This window comes from Eretmochelys imbricata, chromosome 4, assembly GCF_965152235.1.
Source record: "Eretmochelys imbricata isolate rEreImb1 chromosome 4, rEreImb1.hap1, whole genome shotgun sequence".
Taxonomy (NCBI): domain Eukaryota; kingdom Metazoa; phylum Chordata; order Testudines; family Cheloniidae; genus Eretmochelys; species Eretmochelys imbricata.
In genome coordinates this window covers 31,960,644-31,984,094 of record NC_135575.1, presented here as the reverse complement: position 1 = coordinate 31,984,094, position 23,451 = coordinate 31,960,644, and the positions used below count along the sequence as shown (strand labels likewise).

Sequence of the window (23,451 nt, the reverse complement as noted above, 5' to 3'; positions counted from 1 at the left end):
AAGAATCGTTATCTAGTCCCAGAATTTTAAAATGGATGGAGACCCTTTTCAGTAAGTTTCAGGTGTTTTAATAAGAACATTATATATCGTAAAAGGTTACTGAAATCTTCCTGCTTCATCTTAGTGTCATAGAATCACAGGATTAGAAGGGACATCTAGTCTAACCCCCTCCCAAGACGCAGGATTTGTTTTGTCTAAACCATCCAAGACAGATGGCTATCCAGCCTCCTTTTGGAAACCTCCAGTGAAGGAACTTTCATTACCTTCATCTAGTGTTCACGATTGCCCCCATCTTACAATATTATCAAGGCCTATTACATATACCGCCTGCACTATATCATTTCTTTTAGTTAACCCTGATGATCTTATTACACTAAATATGTTGTAAAATAGAAAATTGCAATACTTCTAATATCTTTATGGGGATTTCTAGTGGAAGGATTTGAAAGAAGAAACAAACTGTACAGAGAATGGTCATTTCTGCCATTAAATATTTTAAAAATCTTTTCAGTAAAGGCTCATAATTTGCTTCATGTAATTTTTCCAAAAGGGAGGTAATATTAGATGTTAATACAAATATATTTGCTCAGTGGATTTTAAAGTTTTTTTGTAAAGATTTTTGGGTATCCTAGTTTAACTGTCTTTGCTATATATCATCATCTTGATTCATCTTTCTTTTGTTATTATTTTTTCAGGTATCTTATACCAAAGATGAATAAAACATGGCTTTTCCTAGCATTAACCTTTAATATTTTTGTTTTGTGAACTTTATTGGATAATATTTTAATCTATTTAAGTTAACATGCTCTTATGTATGTTTGATCATTACATTCTGACTTACCCACTAATAATGCAATTATTGTAGTTTCTTGCTGCTGCTGTCAGGTTTTCCCTGTGAGGAGCAAAATGTCAATTCCTTGTTTGTGAATGAGACTAAGGATAAAGTGTGGGGAGGGACCAGAGCAGAGTTATCTTTGTCCAAATAAAAGTGACAAATTATGTCCTTGCATTAAGCACACTATTTCCATAGATGAAAACAAAACCTGTGCATGTGCATTTTGGGATAGAATTTGTTCCCAAAGTTTTACACATGCTACTGTGGGGTTATTTATGTTACCAAACATATGAAATATCTAAGAGGCATATATTCTTACTAGGGACATTTACTTATAGTATAGCAGGCCAGGCCTCAGTGCCATTTAAGCTCAGAACTCAGGCTTTGCACATGTGTGTGGAGTGGAAGTCATGAAGGGAGTGCCCCTGTACCGCAGGATAGGTCTTCAGATCGACCTTGCACAGAGTGGTAAGGAAGGTGCTGATGGAAGCAAGCCAAGCGAGTGGCCGGAAGTTCCATACTTTGGGGAATGTAATTCCAGCACACTGCACCAGTGTTGTGAATACACTAAAAAACTGGATCAACACACAGGCTTTTCCAATGACCAGGAATGCCCTAGTGGTTTTGCCGGCCAGGATAAAAAGTGGATTTTGGTGCCACCCTCAAAACAAGCAGCTGAGTAAAAAGCAAATGAACCAAAATGACCAGCAGAGAAAAACAAAACAAAAAACCCAGCTGAGTAGTATGGAGCCCCCTGAACATTGGCACTCAGGGTGACTGCCCTGCTTGCCCACCCTAGAAGTGGCCCTATTGAGACTCATCCATAGCTTCAGTTTAGAGGGTTAGATTTCACCTCTTTGACCTTTACCTCCATCGAGCCCACCTAGTCCAGCTGAAGCATTTTCTCTATTGTGGGCTTTTTCTCCCATTCGTATGTATAGGGTTCTTGGTGTTTAAAGGATTTTTCCTTCTTAAAGTAGGGGACAAGAGACTAACCACAACATAGAGGTGAAATTGTGATTATTACTGCATAAAAAGGCGTCTGTACTCTATTTTCTACCAGTATTGTTAAATCAATAGCTTGGGGTGTGAGAATTAAGAGCAGAGTTTCTAACAAAATCATCAATAGGGGAAATGAAGTGAGTCCAGGATGGGTACTCTCAACAATATCCCTGATTGGGAAGTACTTTAATTGATAGGCTTTGAGTTTTCTGCTGAGCTTTGAAATGCTGGAGTAATCAGAAATGGAATTAGTCTTCCAGCTGTTGAAAGTAAAATCATTAAAACCACTCTGCATCTTGCTGAAATGATTTCAGCTGGCAACAAACTCTCCATGTGGGAGAACTAAGTGAAAACAAATTAGTCCAATTTTTTGAATGACTGAAAAGATGTATAAGCATAATGCTATACAATGGTCACAAACAGAGATGAATCAAGCAATTTGTTCTACCACCCATATGTTGTAATACAGGGTGGGCAAACATTTTGGCCCAAGGGCCACATCTAGGTATGGAAATTGTATAGTGGGCCATGAATTCTCACAAAATTGGGGGTTGGGGTGCGGGGTCTCCAGCTGGGGGTGCGAACTCTGGGGTGGGGCTGGAGATGAAGGGTTGGGGGTGCAGGAAGGTGCTCCGGGCTGGGACTGAGGGGTTTGGAGGATAGGAGGGGGGATCAGGGCTGGGGCAGGGGGCTGGGGCGCAGGAGGGGTGCAGGCTCAAGGTGGCGCTTACCTCAAGCAGCTCCAAGAAGCAGCGGCATGTCCTCCTCCGGCTCCTATGCGGAGGCGCAGCCAAACAGCTCTGCGCGCTGCCCCGTCCGCAGGCGCCGCCCCTGCAACTCCCAATGGCCACAGTTCCCTGGCTGCCCTGACACCTAGGAGCTGGAGCGGGGACATGTTGCTACTTTCAGGAGCTGCACGGAGCGGGGCAAGCCCCCGACTCCACTCCCTGGTGAGAGTTTGAGGGCTGGATTAAAACATCTGGAGGGCTGGATGCAGCCCTCGGGCCGCAGTTTGCCCACCCTTGTTGTAACCTCTGGAATATGGTTGAACTACTATACGGGGAAGGGCTTGCTTGTGTGACAGGGGGAAATTATTCTGTCCTTTCCCACATAAAGAAGAATAAAAAAAGGTGCAAAGGGCATCAGTAAAGCAAACCCTCATTTTGATGGCCAAGATATCATACTTGAGTTCCATCCAAGGCAGGGTGTCTATTTTCTGAGCCTCTCTGCTTTGGGTAATTCAAGTAAGAAGCTATGCATCTCCATTACACTTATTTATCCAACCTGTACCTACAACGATCTCCAAAATACTACATAGATGGCCCTTTCAATTTATATTCATATTATGGCTGATAAATGCCCACACATGCCTTAATGTAAAAAAAAACAGAAAGCCAATTTAAACTATAAATGAAAAACCAATACACTTTACACTCAATACATAGATACATATATCCCAGAGAAAACCTATGGGAGGAGGTATTGTTTCATATTCTCTGTGTATATATAAAGTCTGCTGCAGTCTCCACAGTATGCATCTGATGAAGTGAGCTGTGGCTCACGAAAGCTCATGCTCAAATAAATTGGTTAGTCTCTAAGGTGCCACAAGTACTCCTTTTCTTTATGTCAAAATGGTTAAGTTAAGATTGAGAGTACTCGTCACTAGTTTAGGGTACAATGCATTACAGGAATGAAATCATCCCCTCCCCCAAAGCATTATAAACCCTGAAAATTCAGTTTTCCAGGTTCAATTTAAAAAGAAATACAAACATAGTAAGTATGAAAATGCACAGGTAGTGCACTTAAATAACCTTAACTCTGCCCTACAGTCACATTATGCATTAACCATATGTTTATGATTAAGACATTTCAGAGTTTGTAATCTCAGATTAGATTACCCTGATCTCTAAAGAAACATTATATTTTTTTAACTCCCCTCCTCCTCCCCCCCAGTTATAAGACAGTTAAAATTGTTTAGATGCACTAGCTGCATTTCTGTAACATATATGGAATTCTTTTAGGTATGTACTATAATCCAATTAACTCTCCCATGTAAGGAAAGCTGGAGAGCAAAAAGCAGATGTAAGCAGATTCCAGCAGGAAAGGGAAACAGAAAACAAATACTTGAAAGCATGACTGCAATGATGCCTTGGAAAAATGCCAAATGCCAGGGTTGCAGATTTACAGAATCCACAGGACCCTGATTAAGATGAAAGGGGCAGTTCACACATGTCAGACTTATTATTTTGGCTCTGCAGATGCAGGCAGGAAATATTACACTATTTCAACCGTGAAAACTTTCGTGAAATTGTGCTCTTGAGGACGAATGTGACTGAGTCAGAAAATCAGCATAATGTCACCTATTCAACGCTTTCAGTAAAATACACACATGAAGCAGCAGAAGGAGACAAAATGGTGGATATCATTCATCTGAAATCAGCTTGATCAGGGTTATTCAAGTTGCATTTATTTGTCAACTTCACTGAGTCTGGTCTTAGTAGGCTACCTATAACAAGAACTGCATTGCTTAAGAAACATTGACAATTACTAAACACAAAATTTGAAAAAAATTCTACACTGGGATACAGGGCTAAATGGTAGCATGAGTTAATTTATGCACCAAGATTTTACTTCTTAATATCAACATTCACATCTTAACTAGGTCACCAATCAGGATAAGTTTGTTAGTTTCAAACTTATCCTTACTCAATATCTGGTCACATCATAAAACAATTACACAATTAACTACAATGACTGCATCTGATCAAGAGTAGGCCAAGAATGAAAAAGAAGGGGTAGGTTACAAATCAGTGTTATGGAGCATTGATAGACGTATGTACAGAATTATTTTTAGCTTTACTTAGTGTAATTATTTTATTACTTAAAGATCATCCCAGGTGTGCATAGCATTTAGAAAAATAAAACTGACAAGTCTCTTACCTGGGAGAGATTAAAATCTAAATTAGACAAAATACAGCAAGGGGATGTCAGTAAACAGAAGACAGCAAGCAGGAAATATGGAAGAATGAGGGTTGACACAGTTAGGGGTCATGAGTTATACTGACTGTTATGTTTAATTCTATTAATTAATCAATCCACTTGACTGTTTTCCCCAGTATTCTCTTATTGCTGGGTTTTCCAGCAATAAGAGAATGCTGGGGAAAACAGTCAAGTGGATTGATTAATTATTTGAATGTGACATTACATTGCTGGGTGCTAATTACTTGCTAGGCAAGAAACCACCCCAAGAACTCTTGCTCTGCAGCTTCTATTAGTAGGTAAACATATGCTAGAAGTTGGAAGACCTCTCACAGTGCATTTCAGGAATATTAGGTTCATTATGAAAATGGAACAATTAACTAAGCCTAAAACTTCGGATACATTTATTAGGCTTTGGAGTCCCATTTTTGTTGCACGGAGAGAAGTGATACTGTATGAATTTGCTTTGAACATTATTCTATGTATATCTACAGCTATAGCTTCTTCATTGCTAGTGTCTGAAAAACTGCAATAAAACACAGTGGACTGAGATCTCCTGTCTGGTGCATGGCATATTTTTGCAGAAGATTAGATGTAATTTCCTCCCATTGTGTCAACACACATCAAGAAAATAAATTTTAGCAAAATAAAAAAGTCTCATTCTCCTGTCATGAGTAGGGCATTTGTGTGTGTGCACACCATGCTCATCTTCTGTGCGTGCTGCAGAAAAAGGGAGTGTGGCACTCCAAAAGGACAAACAGTAAAGGCAAAATCCCTTACGCAGTATGGGCTTGAACCAAAGTCTGTTGAAGTCAATGGGAGTCTTTTCAATAACTTCACTGGGGGATGATCAGGTCTTATGTTCCCCTCTGTAAAGGGGTTTAGTCACTGCAGGAACTCCTCCTTGTGGCCAGAAGTGGTGTAGTGGCTGTCTTTCCATATGGCACCCCCTGCCAATGGTCACTTTGGTGGTCTCTCTTTTTGCAACTTGGTCCTCTGGCCAGGTCATGCTTTAGTCAATCCCCTCCGGGATAACAGAATCCAACCCATCATTAATCCAATGACTGTAGAGCAGATCTGCCTGTCTCTGGGCTCCATGGTCATTAAACCTCATACCTCAGGGGGTTTCACCACATCTTCCTTGGTGGCTGGTAGTGGAACCTCTACTCTGGGTTTCCGTTCATGGACCCTGCAGCTAGCAGCCAAGGTCTACTCCCTCAGAATCCTTCCTGTCTCTCTGGACCACATTTTATTTCTTTTATCCCCTTCCCCCACCCCCGAGACTGACGGCAGACTCTCTCCTTCAGCACTTACTACTACTACTACTTCTTCTTCTTGAGTTTGTGGAGCAGCAGACTCACTTCCTGAATCTATGACTGCCATTCACTGTTAGCTCAGCCATAAAGACAGATGAAATTAGCTAGCCTTACCTCTTTCGTGACTCCAAAGACAGGCACACAGAAAGCTGCTCCTGCTCTACCCATTCCTTCTTCTTTGGAGCTGCCAGTATACATTTGACAATAGTGTCTCCATGTATCACAGATACACTGATTTGCTAAATCTTGTACATTTATCATTCTTCTCCTTTGTTTATTATATAATTCCATTTCTATCTTGGGGGGGGATGGATTTCCAGTGATTGTGTATTTTCCCTTTGCTACAGAGTTTGACCTTTCTTAAGCCCTTCTTTTCATTGACATCCTTTACCCACTTCTTTACACTACTTACATGAGGAATTTTGAGTTTTTGTCCTACCCAGTCTCCAGTTAATCCCCAACAGTACATATTAGTGTAGAGTTATCTTCTCTACCATCTAATGCTTTAGACCAAAAGCTTAAGTCTAGGATCTTCATTCTAAGAGTAAAAACGAGGAGTACTTGTGGCACCTTAGAGACTAACAAATTTATTTGGGCATAAGCTTTTATGGGCTAAAACCCACTTCATTTGATGCATGGAGTGGAAAATACAGTAGGAAGATACATATACACACACAGACAGTACATGGAAAGATGGGGGTTGCCTTACCAATTCTAAGAAGACAGCTCAATTAAAGTGGGCTATTATCAGCAGGAGGAAAAATCACTTTTGTAGTGGTAATCAGGGTGACCCATTTCAAACAGTTGACAAGAAGGTGTGACTAACAGTCGGGGGAAAATTAGCATGGGGAAATAGTTTTTAGTTTGTGAAATGACTCATCCACTCCCAGTCTTTATTGGCCTAATTTGATGGTGTCCAGTTTGCAAATTAATTCCAGTTCTGCAGTTTCTCGTTGGAGTCTGTTTTTGAAGTTTTTTTTGTTGAATTGCCACTTTTAAGTCTGTAATTCAGTGTCCAGGGAGGTTGAAGTGTTCTCCGTCTGGTTTTTGAATGTTATAATTCTTGACATCTGATTTGTGTCCATTTATTCTTTTGCGTAGAGACTATCTTGTTTGGCCAATGTACATGGCAGAGGGGCACTGACAGGCATTTCTCTAGCTGTTACCTGCATTTCACACACAAGTGTAGTAATGAAGACACCACATGCTATACCCAATGCCTGTGCTTGGATACTGTTTAGTTTTCTCAGATTTGTTTTTGATGCTGACCTGAAGGCCTGGTAGCCACACTCAATATTAGGTCTGTTTAGAACTCTGTTTAGCACTATCACTGTTTTTTTTAAATCTGCTCCCCTGGAGGTTCCAGATATACTTTTAAGTAAGTTGATTCTCCCCTTTGGACTTATCTAGAATATTTGTAATATGGTCCCTATCAAATATCACAGCTAAGAAATTTTTCCACTATACTTATCTGCTGGTCATATATATAATATAACGTTACCTCTTTTTGAATCTTCCAATCCAAGTTGTGAAGATCATTCCTTTAGTTTTATCAATGGAGAACTTGAAACCCCACCTGTTTCCCCATTCTAAACTACTCTGAAGTGCATCGTTGATTCTTTTGGTGGCATTTTCAAGATTTCTGCTTTTGATCCATATGGCACAGTCCTCAGAAAATAATGTAATGCCTATTCCTGCACTCGTCTCCTTTGATAGGTCATTTATTACGATTTTAATAAGGGTTAGGCTAATGACACTTCCCTGTGGAGTTCCATTTGTAATGGAATATATGGTGGAAAAGGCCTTTGGTATCTGGATTTTTATATTCTTTTGCTTAGAAAATCTCTTATCTATCTATACATTCTTCCTACATTACCCATAGTTGCGACTTTTTACAAAGTCCCTCTCTTCATTGTAGGCTTTTTCTATGTCCAAGAAGGTTCCAATGTTCTCACTGGTTTTCAAGCTTTTATATGTTTCTGTCTCTATCAGTACAATGTGGTCAGTCACACTCCTACTTCTTCTGAACGCACTTTGTGTTCCATCTATGAGCCTAGTTCTTTCTAGGCATATTACTAATCTGTCTGTCAACATCTTTTTCATAGTTGTACCTAAATATGCTGCGAGGGTAATCGGTCTGTATGCCTCAGGCCCAAAGTGCATGTTGCTTGGTTTCTTCACTGGGACAATAAACACATGTTTCCAGATAGATATTTTCCCTTTCCTCTATATGCTATTGTTTAATTTTATGTATTATCCTCAGGCTTTTATCACCTAGCATCAAGTATTTGAGCATTTCAAAGCTTATTTTGTCCTTGCCTCGTGTGGTGCTTTTGCTCCTTTTCATCACTTTTTGGAGGTCCTGAATACGGAATTTTTCATTTAAAATAAGATTGACATCTTCCTCCCACCTATTCATTATGTCATAATTATCATTAAGAAACGTTCTTTTCCTTTCCCTAATTTCTATCCCCTGAGCCTCATCATTACTGACTTTTTGAAACATGGTGGCCAAAATTTCTGCTTTTTCTTTGTTGGAGCTTATTACTCTATTACCTTCCACTGCAAGGCTTCGTGTTGCTCTTATTCTTATTCCATTCATTTTCTGAAATTGTTTGTGTACCTCTGATGTATTGATATCTTTACTTTACTTTCCCGCAGATTTCTTACAGCTTTTTCTTTTCGTCCTTTTTATAGCTCTATGTGCAAGTACCTTACTTTTTTTAATACGTCATTAAGTCCTCACCATTTAGTGTAGCTTTTGCTTCTTATATGCCTTGTTCCTTTCCTTAATTAACTGTAAACATTCCTTGTTCCACCACAGTACGCTTTTCTATCTTTTATAAAGGTTGGTATCCTAGGAATAGCTAGGCTGGCTGTCTTTATAATTTCCTTAGTAATATTACTACAGAATTCCTCAGTATCCTCACTGATACACTGCATGCCCACGTGTTCCTCATGTTAAATAGTTTCCAATTTGATTTTTTTAGGTTTCAAGTGGGGGTATTAGTCTTGTCTTTGTATTTCCTTTTCCTGGATATCTAATGAATGTCAGGAACTGGTCACTACCCATTTCATCCTCTCTGTAAATTTCCTAGATGCATTTGCTTGCTCTGTTACTAGAAACTATTCCCAGGTCTTGCCAAGAAAGGCTTCAGTCTGCTGCAGTGAACCTGGTAGGTTTTCCACCATGTAATATTACTAAATTATTATCTTCAAAAAATTGCTCTAGGACATTTTCCATTCTTATAATTTTTCCAACTTTCCCACAATCTGTTGGGATTGTTCAGATCACTGCAAATAATACATGGGCATGTAACATCCGCAGTTAATTCTTTCAGTTCTATAGTCTAGTTTTCTGCAGGGGTTATAAACATTATGTAGTTTGAGAGATGCAGAGCTGTTGTGTGTCAGTATCTCAACAGCATTATACTTGATATTTAACTTTTTAACTCTAAATCAAGATAGTTTAGATTCTCCTTAACAAAAGGTGTAGACACCCCCACCCTTTCCTATTTCTCTAGCATGTCTATATATGCCAAATCTTGGATTTTTTTTAGTCTAGTTTTTCTATTTGCCAAGCCTCTTTTATGCATAGTACATCAGGCTTTGTTTTCATATCAATAACATTTCTTTAATTCCTGCCCATGTGCGATAAGACTGTGTGCATTCCAGATAAAAATAGTTACCCCCATTCTTGTAACCTTCAATACTTCCTTCACTTAGGAAAGTATGGGAGATGTTCCTCTGATAAATTGGTAGTTCATAGTTACTTTTCAGCAGCTTTAACTATAAGTCTCATTTTCTCTGTTTTCTTTCCTGTCTGAAAGAAGTACCATGTATGCCTTCAGTCACAGATGCAATTTCTTTTTCTATAAGTAGTATATAATCTCCTTTTGCCCCAATGTCACTCATTACTTTCTTCTCAGTATTTTGTGCTTGGAAATCCCTGCCCCCAACTGGGTATTATTTTTCTCTCCAGGTGTCTCCTAGCAGCTTCTGCATATGAGATGTTAATGATTTTGTTTTTTATATTCCTTTAGCTTGCTTTGCCTCGGTACATTCTCCATATGCTGAGCTGTGTTTTCCTTCACAGTTACAACATTTTTGTTCTATCCCTTCCTCATAATTATCATATGAATGGTCTCCTCCACACTTGCTGCATATTAATTTCCCTTTGCAATTATTTGCTAAGTGACCAAATCTTTGACACCTGTCGCATCTACCCTGTTTGTTTCAGCTAGGAATCCAGGTAGCTAACTGTTCATTTTTAGCTTTCTTAGCACCTTTGTCTTGTCTTAAGGAGCTTTCCTATTTGTTCTTTGTTTTTGCATTCCACTAATAAGACTCCATGAGGTAGTTTCCCAGATCTTACTATATCTCCAACACCTTTTTTGAACCATTCAGCAATCATCAGGTGATTGACATACCCTATCTTTATCTTGGGCTTTTACTGTTATATAATGTTCTCCCATGTCCCATTCCTGTCTTCCCACTTGCAGTTCTTTCTGCTGGTTCTAAAGAATCTATCCTTTTCTTTTTCCTTGTTTTCAACCAATCTTCCTCAATGCTTTCCCTATCCACATTTTCTGGCCTGGTTTGAGTATCATTTGTTATCACTTCCATCTCTCCCTAACCAGCAGTTTAGCCTGACCAGCTTTCCACTTCAGCCCCAGCAAGAGAACCAGCCACATCTATCCAAATCCCCTAAGCCTCTTCATGCTACAAACTTCCTACCTTTATAATCACCACCCAGCCCCATCCCAGTTGGGCTTTGGTCATCCATTAAGCCTCTCTCTCTCTCTCTCTCTCTCAGGTGCTGTCAGGTATGTTATTTGGCCTCTCAGGCCCACATTAACCCCTTCAGAGCCTGTGTGGAGTACACACCTCATCACACCCACCAAAGCAGTTCAAAAAGTGAGAAAATAGGAAGTTTCAGCAATTCCTAGTTTCAAATTACTCCTATTCCTCTCCACAAATATTATTGCTAGCATGTGGTCACTTCTGCTGGGAGATAGTTAAAGGCACACAGTACTTGCAGATGGATCAAAAAGAAAACAAAATTATGTCTTATTTGGGATATGAATCTATTAGTCCCAGATCCACAAAAGGACTTAGGAACTTGCACCCCCAGATTTAGGTGCATATGTCCCCAATTTAGATGCTATTGCAATTCACAAAACTCCCTCTTGTCTGCTGTTTAACTCAGTAGATGCTCAAATTCACTCCGTGCCTAAATTTCCACTGTAAAAGTTCCCTGGGCACCTAAGTTTTCACCTCTGGACATGCACCTGACTGCCAGAGGCAGATGTCTGAATATTTAAGTGCCAGCACGATCTTCGAAGCTAGTCAAGATAGGCCTTCCCCTTGCCTATCTCACTTCTGGGACTCAATCCACTACGGGTGCTTGGAGCATGTCTAACTCTACCCAAAATGGCCATTCCCCACTGTGCTTGATGAGGCAAAGGACTTGAACAGGGGTCTCCCACCTCTCAGGCAAGTGCCTTATCCACAGGGTTATGTGTCTTTCTCTCTCTAGCCCAATTAATATTTAATTAATTAATACAAAGTAGTATTTTTTTCCCCAGAGGACTGTTGAAACTGCACCCTTTTTTGCCTCCTATGGATTCCTCAGCTTTCAATCACAGTAGAGCATCCTAAAAATGTTTCCTCCCATTGCACCTTTTCAGTAGATTTCTTAAGGCCCCAAAGTTTGCTCTTCTAAAATCTAATCTTAGTTTACCAATCTAGCCAATAAAGTTAGCATACCAATTTACAAGCAGAATAAAAAATCCCCATTCTAGCCAGTAAAACTACTAGAGCATTAAACAATCTCAGTGTTTAGTATAATAGAGATCTCTCACACTGGAACTGATTGCTATAGTTACAAGAAATCTGTTGTTTCTTGAGTCTCTAAGGCACTGGAAATGAGGGATTTTTACAGCATTTGGGTAAACACTGCCTATTCCTTATATGGAATATTCCTGTTCTCCGAAAACCCAACCACCAGTTGCTGCATGTGGTGCAAATTCATTTGGTTTTGATGAGATGCTAGAGTGCAACTTGTACTCTATTCTGGAATAGATTTTGGAATATTGTTCCACTACTGACTTTTTGGCTTGAAATTTGTCCCAGGGACAGCTACTTCTAGATGCTAAAATGTTTTCATGTACTTGGGGGGACTGTATGGCTCCAGGGATATGTAATGAGACACAGACTACAGCATGTCACTGGTTGGGTGAAGTAGAATAGTAAAAGCCTTTGCCCCCTGAGAGCTCTTTAAAGACACAAATGAAACAAGTTTGTGGCTTCATTCTAGTTCCTGCTGGACCAGGTGTCCACATAACAAACGACACTGATGACAATTAGCACCCTCATTGGTCGGTTCAGCAAGGAGGCAAGTGACTGCTCAATGAGGGATACTTAATGTATCCCCTCAACCCTTGAGGCAGTCCTCAAAAGTCTGAGTTGGAGCACACTGCTGGGCATTGTGGGAAAGCTTGCACCTGTTGTGAGGATAAATTGAGAAAATTGGGTTCCAGGGCTGTTAATCTGGCACTTATAATGAGCATTGTAATTTCACTGTAAAATAAAAACAAAATCCCTTAATACATTTATTTAACAACTGTTTTGACAGCACATAGCTGGAAACATATTGAAATAACCTGGTAAGGAATATTAAGAATTTAAGGAACGGAGAGGGAGCACACAGGGAATGCGCACCATCTGGACAAAGCGCTATTTGGCACCACTCTGCAGCTTCATCTTTTGATGAACTTTTCATATAAAGACAGAATATTTACACTGGTGTGCACTAAACAACAAGCAGGGATACACTCAACTGTTTATTAAAGATGCAGTATGTTTAGTGGAGTGTTCAGTATAGAAGTTCACATGTTCAGTATAATCTGGCAAAAAATTACAGGAAATTAAGAGAAACCTTATTAGAACTCATAATGATTTTAAAAAATAATGAGGGGAATCTCCGAGCTGAAGGGTCATAAAAACATTAAATTACAGATCTCTTTACTTTCATCTGCTGGGAGACACAGGGCCGAGATACTCAACTTGTATACATTATTACAGTTCTGTGGAAGTCAATGGAGCGATGCCAATTTACACCATCTGAACATCTGACCATCATCCTTCAAAGCGTAGTCCTACTCTGAAAAGTGGCTGTGTATAAATGGTATCATGGGTTCCTATGTTAATTGCCTCTAAATCAACAAATCCCAAATTGTGGTCTGCAGAGCACTTGTTGGTGATCTATGGAAAGCTGGTTAGTCACATATTTCTCCAGTCCAGTGAGTCACAATCTTGTTTCTGGCTGCTTCTAAAGTTATGCTTTTTTAATATGGCTGCAGGTATGGGGAAACCTGTGGGTGAGGCTCAGTGAAAGCGTGGATAGAAGCCATAACTGACGTAGAACAGGCTCTATCGTGTTGAGGCCTGGGTTGAATTATTGTAGGCAAAGTCCTCATAGGGTCACCTTGTTGGTAGTTCAGGGAACAATGGGGATACTGCTCCAGGACCTGACTGACCCATTCCATCTGCCCGTTAGCCTGAGGGGGCTCCACGCTAAGGAACTAAAAAATTCACGCCAAAAGTGGGAGATGAAGTGTGGGCCTTGGTCTGATACACTACTGGTTGGCAGACTGTGGAACTAGAAAAGAGGCACGCTGTTTCCTGGAGAGTAGAGATTTTGTGGCAAGAAACAAATTGTACCATCTTGATCAGGAGGTCGACCATGACTAGTATCACCATGCACCCATGAGAGCAGGGCAGCTCCACAAGGAAATCTAGAGACACGGTGGACCGAGGCTGGGGTGGGGTGAGGAAGGGGTAGAGAAGACCAAGTGACTTTGAGCATGGGTTCTTCTGTGAGCCCAAAGGTCGCAGAATTTAATGTATTTCTTGAAAATAAGAGCTGTCACTGGGCGCCTCTGTCACTACCTGGTGTACTTCACTGCCTGGTCAGTTTATGTGCTCGCATGGGCCCAAACACACACCAGGTTATTATCTTTCACCACAGTGTGTATTTATTCTTTTTTTTTTACAAAGTAACAGAGTGTAAAGCAAGCTTACAGCGAGAGGAGGCTTCCATGACACCTTCACTCCTCAGCCCAGGCTCACGCTCTGAGTGCCCCTTCTGAGCTTCCCCTTGCTTCCTGTTCCATCCGATTACCTCATTAGCCCAGAGATCATCAACTAGGTATGCACAATTCCACAACAGAAAGCGTATAATTGGCTTCAATTAACCCTGCACTCTTCCCAGCGCTGAAGCAGATGATTGGGGTGCTACACATAGTACCCTGTCACAAGAACTCAAACCTGGCCATGAGAAACTCTATGAAATCAAGCCCTGCATTTTAGACTGGCCAAAGTGCCCAGCAGGCAGCATGTCATCAGACAGTTTTAAAGTCTGGAGTCCTGGCTGTACTTGCAGGGACATAAATGGCGGTATATGCTATTTGATCATTTCTCAATGAGTGAGCACCGTAAACAGAAACTGGGCCCTGAATAAACCTTTGCCTACATGGAATGCTACTGACTTCAAGAAGGATCTACTTGTGGAATGGCCTCCCTCTTGGCTGGCATCAGGACTGAATGTGAGGGGCTCTCCTAAGCTAATAGCATGCATCTCTACTGTTTGATCTTAAGAAGCAGACTCTGTAAGTGGTAGCAGTGACAGACTTGTATCCTCTCTGGATGCGCTATAGAAGAGGAGAACACACACTGACCAGTAGGTTACTTACTTCCTGTTGACAGGGGATGGTCATCCTGAGCATCTGAAGGCCACAACAATTCAGAATCCTGGACAAGCCCCCACTAACCCACACTCACCATTGGGCTACACCTGTCCAGTCCGCAATACAGGATCAGGGCCTTGGCGATAATACTTTACATTTAAATAACATCGTTTAGCTAAAGTTTCCCAAAGTGGTCTACCTAGTAAATTTCACACAAAAAATACATTGCAACCTCAGTATTCTTTCCAAATCAAGCACTCAGAAGTTAGGGGATGCTGTAATTAAGCTTGCCCATGCAACACCCCTGTGAGGTAAACTGTGGTGTTATTCCCATTTTACAGATGGGAAACTGAGGCACAGAGATGAATGTCAAAATTATCCACTGATTTTGAATGTCAATTTGAGACACGAGGAGCCAATTTTTCAGAGTACCTAGCATTACATAGCACTTTATACATTCAAAGCACAGCTCCCAGTTACTTCCGTTGTAAATGTGAGCACTCAGCACTTCTGAAGATCAGGCCCCTGATCTCAAGTTGGGTTAGAAAAACAGGAACACACAATTAGTGACCACCTTTGAATAGTCTGGTTTAAGTGACTTGCTCACCACCACACAGAAACTTTGTGTCAGAAACAGGGATAGAATCCAACTCTTCAGAGCAGCATTCAACTGTGTTAAACATGAGACCGTCCCTTCTATTACTACAATCCCATGTCTTATTCAGTATAGATCTTCCATTTTGCTGCAACTAATGATGCAAAGGTCCTACAGACAACAGTACTCAATCTTGATTTATCCCAAGAGCAGGGTCAAATTGGCCTGTGGACTGAATCACCCAGCGGTCCCGTGGGAAAAAAATGTGATCGTGTAATTGATGCATATGGACAAGGGGGCCAAATTAAGGTTGTACCGACAACCTTAATTCTGGCATTTCCTAACTTTTGAGGGCTTGAATTTGCAACATTAATAATGTTCTTTTAACACAGCTTTGAGGTTTCTTGGTTTTTTAAAAAAAACAAACTGACAAAACAAATTCCATCTTGTGACATCATATTGATACCCACATTGCTGTTCATCAGCAGGGTTGGAACCATTTAATCTATCACACAAACCTCTGCCATTATAGCTAATGGAGCAACTGATAGCAGTTGTTCCCCACATGGCTCCCAGTCGCATTCTCCTTGCCCAGCCAGTCCCAATCCTCCCCCTTCCAACTCACAGTCACAATTTCTCTCCCTCCTCCAGTCCCAGGCTCACAAGACTCCTGGTCCCAATCTACTCCTTTCCTTTCCTAAAGATCCAGTTTTTGTCCCTTCTGCATTTGAATCAGATGAATCAGAATTCCTTCTCTTCACTAACTAGATGCTAGTCAGTCAGTCCCTACTCCACAGCATGGGGGCACTATAGCATTTCAAAGAACTCTCTTTCAACATGGGCAAAACAATGTATTTTTTCCCCATCTTCATTTTCCAAAACAACTGAACCATTTTGGCTGAATTTTTTTAAAAATATGCAGCTTGAGGCAGACACCCAGGACAGAAAAGGTCATCTCAAATGGTTAAAGTTTTTAAAGTTTGGCCAAGTTATAAGGAACTGAAATCAGGGTCTTATAATGGAAAGTGTTGGATAACCTTAATAAGAGGTGGTTCTACCAGCCCTGCCTTTAAGAAAGGCATGACATTTGTTATAGGTTTCTTGCCATTATTGGATAAACGTAAGGTTATGTCCTTAATAAAGAGAATGGGGAATTTAAATGAAACATACCACAAGAATCTTATCTTCCAAGTCCTCTCTCAGAGAATACAAGATGGAAGAAAATTAGTTTTCTAATTAAGTGATGACTTTCTAGGAAATTAGTGCAATTCTTTTACATCCAGCTAAATTCTGAGAAACCTAGAGGGAAACCACTGAGGTTAAGGATACCAACAACCTTTCATAATAGCTCTGTAAAAGAAAAGATCCTTTTGGCGAATGTGGTGCAGATGCAGAATATTCAGTGTAGCAAAATGGCTTTTCTTTACATAGCACTTAAGAGTTCTGTGGAAATCTTAGGAGACAAACACTTAAAGGCCAGCAAAATACCATATGCCAAACTACCCATAGTAAAATTAAAATGTCTGTGTATTAATAATCAAATCATAAATCCCAAACAAAACAAACTACACTTCCAGCACATTTGACACTCCACTTCTTACCAATGTCTCTTTCTTTTGGCTTTGTCTGTAATGAGTACAAACACTTGAGGTAACTCTGTTTTTTAGAGACAGAGTTTTATCCCCATCCCAACCAAACACCTATCACATTTCTGTATACATTTTCTCTTTCATTTCCACCCCTTCAGCATAGTTTAAACTCCAATATTATATTTCAGTATCATCCTTATTTACATAAAACTGAACTGAAGAAAGGAGCTTTTCAACTGTGGAATTACGTTTTCTGTAATAGTTAGAGATGGATGAACTGATTTGGATAAATTAAGAACCTGCCCAAACTTTGGCCCAAAACTCAAACTGAACTTGGTATGACTTTTGTTTAATTAAAAAAATAAAATAAATGAGGATAACTTTAACTGATTTTTTTTTCTTTTTCAAGTAATTCAAACAGAAGAGGAAACACTGTTCTCATGGTATTTCTGACAGAATAAAAGCAGGAAGTACTAGACACTCACCAGAACGCCTGCTCCCATGAGATTTCCAAAGCAATTTTTCAGAAGCAGGAATTTCAGATCACTTTGATAAAGTTCAGATACACATCCTAATTTATGTGTAATTATTTCTACCAAAATGAGCTTCTATATCTTTGAGATTTACTCATTAGCTATCATAATGACAATTTGTGCACACAAAAACCTTTAAGATACTTTATTTCAAAATGCTAATTTAATGTCACAATAAGATTGCTAGGAAAGGAAATGCTGTGTGTGGTCAGGATACAGAAATGTTTAATCATAGATACTGAAACAGCAGTTCCTAAATGCTCTTTTCCACATCTTCTTCCCCTGAGTTCAACACAGTTTACTGATGATTTGTGATAAATGAAAAAAGAATGGACAGAATTTTAAATCAGCAGTTTCGGATAACTTGCCTCCAAGAGTTTTCAAGAAGCTGGCTGAGGAACTTGCTGAACTGTTAATGTTGATTTTCAATTACTCTTAGAGCACTGGGGAAGTTACAGAAGACAGGAAGAAAGCTAATGTTGTGCCAATAGTCAAAAAGGGTAAACAGGATGACCCACGTAATTATAGGCCTGTCACTCTGACATCAATCCCAGACAATGGAGCAGCTGATACAGGACTTTTGATTAATAAAGAATTAAAGGAGGATAATGTAATTAATACCAATCAGCATGGGCTTCTAGAAAATAGATTGTGTCAAACTAAGTTGATGTCTTTTATTGATGATTTACAAGTTGTGTTGATAAGAGTGTATATACATAGATTTCTGTAAGGTGTTTGATTTGGCATTGTACATTTAGATTAAAAATTAACTGGGCATACATTAAATGGGTTAAAAGCTGGCTAAATGATAGGTCTCAAAATGTAACTCCAAATGGGGTATTATCACTGAGCGGGTTGGTTTCTAGTGGGGTCCCACAGGGCTTGATTCTTGGTGTCACATTATTGACCATTTTTATCAATGACCTGGAAGAATACATAAAATCATCACTGATAAAGTTTGCAGGCAACACAAAAATTGGGGAGTGGCAAATAATGAAGAGGATGGGTCACTGATATAGAGCTATATGGATCACTTGGTAAAGTGGGAGCAAGCAGCCAATCAGCATTTTAATGGAGAAAGTTAAAGGGTGACTTGATTGTAGTCTATAAGTATCTACATTGGGAACAAATATTTGAAATAGGCTCTTCAATCTAGCAGACAAAGGTATATGATGCAATGGCTGGAAGTTGAAGCAAGACAAATTGACATTGGAATAAGACATACATTTTTAACAGTAAGGCTAATTAACCATTGGATTAATTTACCAAGAGTTGTGGTGGACTCTCTATCAATGACAATTTTTAAATCAAGATTGGATGTTTTTCCAAAAGATTGGCTTTAGGAATTATTTTGGGGAAGTTCTGGCCCTGTGTTAAACATGAGGTCAGACTAGATAATCACAATGGTTCCTTTTGACCTCGGATTCTATGAATCTATTATTCCAGAAGGAAAGCAATGAAGGATAGCACCATAAAACAAGGTGGGAATAACCTCAGGAACACTACCATTGTCATTGTATATTCATTGAGAATTACGTAAACCAACAAAAAATAGAGATGAAACTTAGACTACTACTCAGTGTATCAATTTGTTTACCTGTAGAAAAACATTTTAAAAGAATGGATTTCAAAATAATGGGATTTAAGGGAAGAACCATAGTAAAGAAAGTTCTGAAGCTGGGGTTGGGGAAAGGAAAGATTTTTTTTTTATATTGTTACTTGGGCAATATATTGCACCCTTTGTTAACTGCTTGAAGGACACACTGAACAGAATGGACCAGATCCTGAGGTGGTGTAAATTGGTGTAGCTCCACTAATTTATACCAGCTGAGTATTTGGCTGAGTAATTTTTCATATTGTGTTACTATTTTAAGTAATTTTGATTAGGTATTTTTTAAAAAAAGCAGCATCCTCTTAGATGCAAAATTGAAATTAGCAACAGCTTGGATACTTTTTCAGTTTGTTTCAAAGAGAGAATAGGTTGATTCAAGTTCATTAATAAGCCAAGGACCTCAGCCTCAAGTAGAAGATAATCTTTAGAAAATTAATATTCACCATTCACAACAGACAACTCTACCTGGAGTACAACTTATCTGTCAGTAAATATCTTTAAACAAACCTTACCTTGTACTATGTAGGGAGTGTTCTCTTCTTTAGGGGAACACAAGGGACGAGGGGCAGGTGCTGGTGGCCGGTTTATAATAAAGGATCCGTGTTGCTTTCTTTTCTCCTCATCAGAGGCCAGTATCATATCATACACACTGTCATCCAACTCGGCAAAAGTATATGGATCCTCTTCATCCTCCTCAGATTTATCTTCTTCTTCACCATATACTTCCAGATGACCAGAAGTCACGTCTCTTTCCTTTCTATCTTCTACCCATTTCCTTGCTGCAACATAGACAAGTTGTTTTCAATCTTCAGACTCCAAAAAGCTGCATTCTAATGCCAAAATTTTCAAATTGGGCACCTAAATACATATTTAGGCGTCTAAAGAAACGTGGCCTGATTTCCCACAGCTCCTATTAAAGCCCATACAGATGGCTTGTAGGGGAAAGACTGCATTCTCATTTTTTCTTCATAGTTTTTGCTAAACTTTTTGAGACTGGGAGCCAAGAATGAGGACCCTAAATAAATGGCCTTATTTTAAAAAATACTGAGCACCCAGCAGCTCCCACTGAATATAAAAGGTTTCTTATCTTTAATAGTAAAGCAAAATAAATGGCAGCTGTGGGGTTCTCAGCACTTGTGAAAATCAATTCACTTATGTGCCAAAATACGACCTTAGTAGTCTAACTTTACCTATCCATATTTTTAAAATTTTAGCTTTTGTCTCCCACATGCCTTCTGTAGACATGAAGCCTCTTCCCAGGTGCCCCCTCCTGGCTTAGGGGCTGCCCTGTATGTGGTCCCTCACCTCAGTTTCCCTCTTGGATCCCTAGAAAATCCATGCAACCATGTTCTCAAGTCCATCAACATGTATTAACAAAACATAGCACAAATGTCTCACAACACGTCACCCCAGTGCAATTAGTCCTTAAAAAAGCCAGCTTTGTTCTCACCATAAGCCAGTGTCTTTTGCCACATCTCCATCCCTCTGCCAGGACAGTCCAGCCCTTCCTTCATGGGTGCAATCCTGTTCTTCCCAGCGGGAGCTCCCACAGCCTCTCTGCTGGGAGCACCCCTCACTCCCCCTGGCTTCACTCCTCACTGTTCCTCAGGGTCCAGCTCTCCAGCAAAGAGACGTCAGTGGGTAAGCCCCTTCACTGCTCCCCTTTCTTTCAGCCCCTTATGGCCATTGGCTCCGTCTCTCTGACTTAGAGCCAGCAGGAATCTCCCTCTTCTGCTGCTATTGCCTTCAGCCTTCTCCAGCACTGGCCCTCTGGGTTGAGACATGTCAGTCAGCAAAACCTTCTGGCTGCTCTCCTGCCTTCAGCCTTCTCCCAGGAACTACCTTCTGTCTCTGGCAGCTCTTATCTCCTGCCCTTCCAGTCTGCTCTGACTCTCCTGGTCTCTTGCTCACAACACCTTATTCGGCATGTCTACCCTGCAATCAGACAACTGTGGCTGGCCTGTGCCAGCTGACTTGGGCTTGGGCACTGTTTCACTGAAGTGTAGACGTTCGGGCTCAGGCTGGAGCCTGGGCTCTCGGATCCTGTGCCGTGGGAGGGTCCCAGAGCTTGGGCTGCAGCCCGAGCCTGGAAGTCTACATTGCAATGAAACAGCCGTGCAGCCCAACCCCCAAACCTGAGTCAGCTGGCACGGGACAGCTGCAAGTTTTTAATTGCAGTGTAGATATACACGTATAGTCCCCTGGTGCTACCCTGCCCTCTTTATCATCCACCTGGACTGGAATAGGAGAGCCAAGCCCAGTTTCCTTTAATGGGACAACTATCCTGCAACACCACCTGTTTTTTGAGTTTGACCAAGATGTACTGTCGTACTGTATTATAAACCATGAAAGGCAGGGCCGTCCCTAAGGGGGTGCTCCCCACAGACCCACCCCCCCCCAGCACCTCCTGACGCTGCAAAAGCGGCTAAACAGCTGATCCACGGCTGGTGGGAGGTGCTGATCAGCAGGGCCCACTGGGGAGCAGGAGGCCCTGGGTGGGAGGGGGAGGTTCTGGTAGGGGGGTCCTCCTCACCCGCCCGCCTTTCGCCTCATCTCCCTGTCCACTCCTCACGATTTTCTTGAAGAGTGGGACTCCCCAAAACACGGGGCCCGGGGCAGTTGCCCCAATTCGCCGTACCCATTTGTACACCTTGGGCTCTGATGAAAGGGTCTCCAGATGTACTTTTACAGCTCATGACATACAGTTCCATTGTATATCATCTTTTGTAATTCATGCCAATGCCTTAAAAAAAAAAAAAAAGGTTTCCTGAGCCTTTGCTTCCACCTTCCATATTCCACACATTGTGTTTTCTGGCTGCCCAGAATTGCATTCACTTTCTATTTAAAAAGCTGAGGCAGAATTAATAATATCCCAGATTTCATTTTTTAGACAGCAATATATTAGAAGCTTGTGCAGAGAAAATGATATTAAAAGCAGCAGCTGGTAGATGTTTCATTTTTAAATCAGTGGTTTTAAAAATACTTGGACAGATGTCACAAACATACTTAGCACAATTTATTAATGAGGGATTCTGAGGCCACAAAATGACGAATGTTTACATTTGTCTATTGCTGTCTACCTACTGTCCCCAAACAAACAGAAGATCCCCTAGTAGGTTTTAGTAGTGAATTGTGGTTCCCTTCATGTTGTTGTGGTCCCCTGCGTATGTCTCTTAATGCTTAAAACCGTTCTGCTGCTAATTAGAGTGAGAAACATTTTGTGTGTCTTGGGGACTACATCAGGTGAATAAATTTTAAAAGTGATACCATGTTCATGTAAACCAGCTATATAATTATCACCTACTATGTTCTCTGGGTTTCTTATATATAAAATATATTGTAAAACATCTACTGTGGTGGATAAAAAGTCTGCAACATTCTATACTTAATGTGAGAAATAATCTGTTTCCATGTTTCTGTCTCAGTGGGCATTTTCATTCTCGGAACTCCAATAGGGGGCACTCTTATGCCATCAACAAAAAAACCAAACCCTCTCTTTGAAAAAGGGCTGAGCACTAGAATGCCTTTTATCTATTCCTAAGCAATACCTGCAGTAAATGGCTGACTAAAAATGTGTAGCGATGACTCGTTACAGTTTCTCTTTGAAAAGAAACTATCATCCTAATTTAGAGAAGATCCTCATATGTTATTTTCCTTTTCCCCATCCCCAGAAAGCTGTAACGATGAAACCAAAGCTAATACTTCATGAAAACACAGCACGTTTTAAATGAAGGATTCATATAGGAATTGTTTCAGAGGCACCTTACATTACCCCTAGGTTGTTAACTGTCTGTGCTCTGTATGTCCATATCTACCTATCTGTTCAGGTCAATATTTATGTTTTATAGGCATGAGACAGAGATGGAAGCATTACTAATGCATGGTGTAGCCAAGATATGAATTATGCAGGTTAATCCAAATTTATACCAAGAAATTCTTTATTCCAAGTCTACCCCTCTCATGTATGTAGCTACTGAGAACAGGGGGTATTGCAAGAGAAGTAAGGGGCATTTGGGGGTCATGGTGACAGTGCACCACTTTATGGTAAGTAGATGTGCTTATAATTTGTAATCTTTACTTTTTAATATATGAATATAAATGTGTAGCATCCTGTATGAAACCAGGTTTCAGAGTAACAGCCGTGTGAGTCTGTATTCGCAAAAAGAAAAGGAGTACTTGTGGCACCTTAGAGACTAACCAATTTATTTGAGCATAAGCTTTCATGAGCTACAGATCACTT

The 23,451-nt window shown here is 40.3% G+C and overlaps 1 protein-coding gene across 1 annotated transcript in view; it reads right to left on the bottom strand.

Moving 5' to 3' along the window:
- BANK1 (B cell scaffold protein with ankyrin repeats 1) overlaps nt 1-23,451 on the bottom strand; it is a 302,664-nt gene that overhangs the window by 28,567 nt on the left and 250,646 nt on the right. The window contains exon 11 of the mRNA XM_077815076.1: nt 19,724-19,990. Coding sequence (XP_077671202.1) covers nt 19,724-19,990 — 267 coding nt within the window. The remainder of the gene's footprint in view (nt 1-19,723; nt 19,991-23,451) is intronic.